Raw genomic sequence first — 6,000 nt, 5'->3', positions numbered from 1 at the left:
GCGTAATTTTCCGCTACTCACTTTCAAATTGATACAAAAAATATAACGACCCAAAATCTCATTCGAGTTAAATAAATAAAAACCCATTTATACATGGGACATATTTTTTGGTTTAACCTAATGATTATTTTACCTATTTATAGATCCAAAATGATTCAATCACAGGTAGAAATAGACTTTTTCTAATGTAATTAATTATAAAGTAAAAAAATTGGTCGAACAAGCATCGTAATATTTAGTTTGTATTGCTGCCAGCAGATTTCTTACGTTTACTCATTAATCTGCCCGCATTAGTGTCTTTCATTCTATACAACATAACCTCCAAACTATTCTATGTTGGAATTTTGTTCACAGTAGGATTTTGAAATGGTTGTATTAGATTTGTCGAGAAAAGAGGAATTTGATAAAGAAACCTCGTGAGTATTGTTATTACTAAAATGATCTCCATTTTTTGATCGGAAGTGTAAATAACAACAATTGAACATGCACGCTGGAATTATATATCATTTTTAAGTATTATTATGCTAAAAATAGTTTCCAAGCCTTAGATGTTTGTTACTTAAAAATGTTGTGAGCAAAGGTTTTTGAGGTATTACAAAAACTGTAGCATGTAAATTTTTGTATTTTTTCAATTTTGTTCTGTTTTTAAATCTATTATTTTAATCACTGGTGTTGATTATTTCTAAATCCATTTCTGAGTTACCGTATTACCACCGATATCTACATTATTTTGTGTAGTTAATTTGAACAAGCTTGTAATTTAAACAGTGGCTGAAAGGTTCATTGTATCCTTTTTAATTAAAGCAGTCTGTTACAACTGCTTGAAATTTCTCTTATCCATTTAATACAGACCAAAAGAAAAACATTTTGTTTATTCATGTATTATTTAGATGTTTTTTTTTTTTGCTCTGGTTGTTGTTGCACTGATAGTTTTGACTTAGTTTCTTCTATGTATTTGTTAGTAATAAACAATCTAGTTCGTTACATAGATCATGTAAGAAAATATTAGTACCGGTATTCTGCCTAATAACAAGAATGTCCTATCATTTGTGTGTAAGGATATAAGAAAGATAAAAATGTTAATTTGTGAAAACATTTTTGTTTGTCGTTTTATCTCAGATGTGTTCTAATTAAAAAAACTGATAGAAAAAATATAACCAGACTGTAACATAAGTTATTGAAAAATATTCAAGTTTTAAAAAATATTTAAGTTTTAGATGAAAAAGTTTTTTAGCAAGTTTTAGTAAGTTAAATACCATGTGTATTTATAAAATTTTGGTTTGGTTTGTCATTTCAAAAATTTATAGTTTTATAATGTTCAGACATTTTTCTATTAATGCCTTCAAAATGTATGTAATTGTTTGTACATTTTATTTTATTTTTTATTTTCTCAATATATTTACATCACTAATTATTTTATGATGTTACATTTTTAATTTTTTGGACTTTTCTATATCTTTATACACAAATGATGGAACAGTTCTTGTTATTAGCTAGAGTAGCAGAACTACCACTTTGTTGCCATGATCTATATATAACGTTATCAACATCTGCTGGAAGCAGGTCCCTTATGCCATCCTTTTTCTCCTTCCATTTTTGTCCTAAGCCTTCTCCTTCATCCTTTTTTAGTTTCCAATGTTCACCTGATTTATTAACTTTGTTCTTCTTCTTCCTCACTTCCTAACTCCTTCTACTGGTCCTTCCAATGCAGTTGTCAAGGTTTTACTTCATTTGTCCACTTTTATTTACCTTTTACTAACCTAATCACTTTTATTTTCTTTGTGTACTTCCTGCCTAAATACTCTTTATTCTTTAATCCTGTTCATTACTTCCTCATTCCTCACTTTATCTGCTCATCTTATTTTCTCCATATCCATATCAAAATTCTCAATCTAATTCCTCTTCCTTGTCTTATCATCGTACATCACTGCCACACAAGACTCCATGCATAGGATTTGGCTTACCTCTTCTTAACTCTTAGTCCAGAATTTTACTACATAGTAACTCCCTCGTCTTACTGAAAGCTTTGCCATCTCTCTCTTTTCATTTATTTTCATTGTGTTTCTCCAGACCTGTGCTACCATAATACCTAATACCTATCTGTAATTTTTTTTAAATTCTTCCTTCACTTGTTGTTCCCACTAAATCCTTTTTGTAGCTTACTTCCATTACTTTAGTTTTCCCCATATCTGTTTTTATTCCTTACTCTTTCATTGCTTCCTCCATTTAACAATCTTTGAAGAATGTGTGTGCTATTGGCTAGAATTACCATATTATCACCAAAACTTATAGATCTTATTTTTCATCCTCTTATGCTTATTCCTTCTCTTCTAATATATTCCTAAACATACCTTAAATGTAAATATTAAATACTAATGGTGAGAGGCAGCATCCTTGCCTAATAACTCGATGCATACACCCCTCCCCCCCAGGCTATCATTATTCTTATTTATTGTCATTGTTTCAATTTGTCTCATGTTCTTTAATTCTACTTATTTCTCATTAAGAGCCTCCATTATTTTCTCCCATTTGACTCTTACCAAATGCTTTCTCTAAATCTATAAAACACAGACTTATTCCTCTTCCTCTCTCCAAATATTACTCCAACCATCCTTAGTATCCCAATGACATCTCTGGTTCCTTTCACTTTCCTGAAATCAAACTGTTCCTTTCTTGAATCCTCTTCCATTATTTTTACCAATCTGCTGTTTAGGACTATTAACAATATTTTAGTGGCATGGGCTATTAAACTAATTATTCTGTACATTTTCTGGTGCAAGTTTTCTTCCGGAATAGGTGTCCATTACCGTTTTCATGAAATCTTCAGTCACTTTCCTGTAGTATATCTTATGCATCTCAACTATTTTTCCATTCCTTCTTTGATCATTTATAACGTGTGGGAAGTTCATCTACTACAATCAATTTTTTATTCTTTATTTCTTTAATTGTTTTCTGTACTTCAAATTTTAATATGGTCCTTCATCCTCTTCACTTAACTCTGCTCCTTTTCTATGTTTAATTCTTCAAGTTTCTTTCTTGTACAGAACCTCCACTTACTCCTTTCATTTTTCTCTTACCTCATTTTCATGTAGCATTTTATCATCCTTATCTTCAATTTCTCTTGCTTCATCATTACCTTTCCATTTATTCCATGTAATGTTCTTCACCTTTGTATGCATAATGTTTATTGCCCTCTCTTTTCTAGATCAATATCTAGACCACCAATATTCGACCACCTTTCTGTAACTTTTGTGTTTCCTTCCTTCTCTTTGTTTAGTTTGTGATACATTGTTCTTTCATTGTCTACTATTTTATTCTTGTATTACCTTCTTTCTTTCATTTTCTTAACATTTGTATTGCTACCTATGGTTTCTTAGCTTTATTTCTCTTATTATAGCTTACTTCATCCTCTGTTATTTTTATGAAGGCATTTTTTTATTCTCATCCATCTCTCTTGGATAAGGAATTATCACTAGAATCTTTAATACAATGATTTTCTATTGCCTGCTGAATTCTAATGCTGTTGAATTCTTAAAGAAATTCCACTACTCTTGGGGGCAATTTCTCACCCCCAGGGTAATGGAGTGCCCTGTACCCACTACCTTATTCACCCGATGAGTAGGCCAATGGTACTAGAAATAAGGGATACTCCTTATACCAGAAGTAATTTAGTCCCTTTATTCTTTAGCCACTTGTATATACTAGCAGTGCTTTACAGTTGTTGCCCCCTCTCTACTAAGGGTAGGTGAATACCAAGGGCCCTTTTATAGCCCCTTTTAGAGGGGCTATACAGTGTACTGGACTTAATGGACTGAAGAATATATTTAATTTAATTTATACAAACATCCTAATGAAACGGAGATCTCTGCAAAAGTATTAAACATGGAGGATTAAATGAAGTTGAGTGGCATAATTAAGTTTATAAATAATTACATTCTGCTGCTAGAATACAATTTGTTCAACTGTTTAGTAAAATTAAGTTTTTAATATGAAAAATAATTGGAACATTTGTAAATTTTTAAAGTAGAATAGAAATTTCATGAATACCAACTGAATATTTATGTTTTTTTTTTATTTAAAATACAAGTTTTTACTTCTTACTGAAAGTCAAATTTATTTATTTTTTAATATGTTGAATGTCAATTCAAAAGTATAAATTTTAGTTTTCATGCTTTTTAAATCACATATAAAAGCTTGATTTACACACTAATTTGTTCACATTTTGGATAGTTAATCCATCCAATGAATATCTTTTTTAGTATTATATAATGCCTGGTTTCACTACTGAAATGGCACATTGATTCATTGCTTTATTTCTCCCTCTCTTTTGTATGGGTTTACGGTTTGGAAATAAATGAACCTCCTGATGAAGTACAAGAGATCCAAGTTGTGAATAGTGATGTTTGTACAGCCAGCTCGTTTAATAAATAGAATGATTATGATAGTATATATTTTGGATGTCATCTGCATTTTGATTGTTGTTTGATTAATTGTTGTTGTCTGTAATACTTATAAGGAATCCTTAACCTTTCCCAAAATTTTCATCATTTACTAACTGCCTGATATACACGTTTATTATTTTTTCTTTTAAAATTATATTCTGTGACTTTTGTTGAACCCAAGAGGTGTTTTGCCTTTGGTGCTAAATAAGTCAGATTAGATTAATTAGTGTGAAGTTTGTTAACTTCCTTAATTGTTTGAAAATTGCAAAAGAATTTATCAAAAGTTTTTATTATAAAAATATTCATAACTTAATCTTTTGATTAGAGAAAAAGTCTAGAGGTAAGGTTGATTTTTTATTGGTTAGCCAATGCTCTGATAAAGTTGCCAAATTTGTAGATGTATTGAAAAGTATGTTCATCCAATACCACTCATCACCCGAAATTTAGATATATAAATTTGACCTATGTACTAATAGAACTTGAGTCACATTTTGTTCTGTAATGGAGGCTGGGAATTATATTAATATATTTCTTTCTATGATTTCATCTTTTTATGTTGTTTTCAAACTTTGGGAAGGATGTCAGTGTGGTGTAATCCTATGATTTTTGCCCTAATGCTGGGAACCATACAGGTTCCCAGCATTAGGACAGACTTGATACACAAGTCTATTGTTTTCATTTGTGCAATTGATCATGACGTAAGTTAATCAGAAGTGAAATCTTGAGCAAGAGCTTCTGTTGTTCAGCATAGATCACAGAAGAGTATTTCTGGCCATAAAAGTCAAATGATGATTTGAAAAAATGCCAATGTGTACTTTAGCACTACTACAAATTTACTTTTTTACTGCTAAAAAGATTTTTATATATTAATAAAATTCTCTTATTTTTTATTTTAATATTATTTGTATATATAAGTGTGAACTGAGACTTTTTAATCTAACATACATTTTTTCTAGATTTTAAAATAAATAAAAAAATCAAATTTAGCCATTCAGTTGTGTCCAACCCTTGGTGATTCCATAGGTATTGATGTTTTTTCTGTTGAAATTTTCCAGGCAGGTTTTACAGGTGATTTGCAATTGCCTTGCCAAAGTGGTAAATTGAAACCCAACCACCAAAGAACACAGGTATCCATATTAGTTTTCAAATCCATATAAAAGCAACTGCCTTTGCAAGGATTCGAACCTTAGAACTCTCAACTTCAAAAATCAGCAGATTCTGCGATAATGAGTTTAACTACTATACTAACCCGGTGGATTAGATTTTAAAATATGATTATGTAATGTTATGTTGCTTTCTCTAATGTGTGAAGCAAAAGATGAAGCCACATTTTTTTATCAGTGAGAAGTCATAACAATTTAATTCCTGGCTCATTTTAAAGCTTGCTATTATTTTTATTATTAACTAATGTGCAATACCCTTGTAAAAATGGTTGGTGTCTTAATAAAGAAAAAAGTATTTGATTTTTACTAAATTTCTCAAACAGATAACTTTGAGAACATGTGACTCAGTTTTTTTTTTTTTTAAATTTCCATTGGAACAAATACTCTTCTTTTTT

General features: G+C 30.1%; 1 protein-coding gene across 1 annotated transcript in view; it reads left to right on the top strand.

Moving 5' to 3' along the window:
• The first annotated feature begins 257 nt into the window (after positions 1-257).
• Positions 258-6,000, top strand: part of Grx3 (Glutaredoxin 3) — a 48,131-nt gene continuing 42,388 nt past the window's right edge. Inside the window, exon 1 of the mRNA XM_075375580.1 lies at positions 258-416. Coding sequence (XP_075231695.1) covers positions 367-416 — 50 coding nt within the window. The 5' untranslated portion in view covers positions 258-366. The remainder of the gene's footprint in view (positions 417-6,000) is intronic.

The sequence above is a fragment of the Lycorma delicatula genome, chromosome 1, assembly GCF_047948215.1.
Source record: "Lycorma delicatula isolate Av1 chromosome 1, ASM4794821v1, whole genome shotgun sequence".
Classification (NCBI taxonomy): Eukaryota; Metazoa; Arthropoda; class Insecta; order Hemiptera; family Fulgoridae; genus Lycorma; species Lycorma delicatula.
This window is presented reverse-complemented; position numbering and strand designations above follow the sequence as displayed.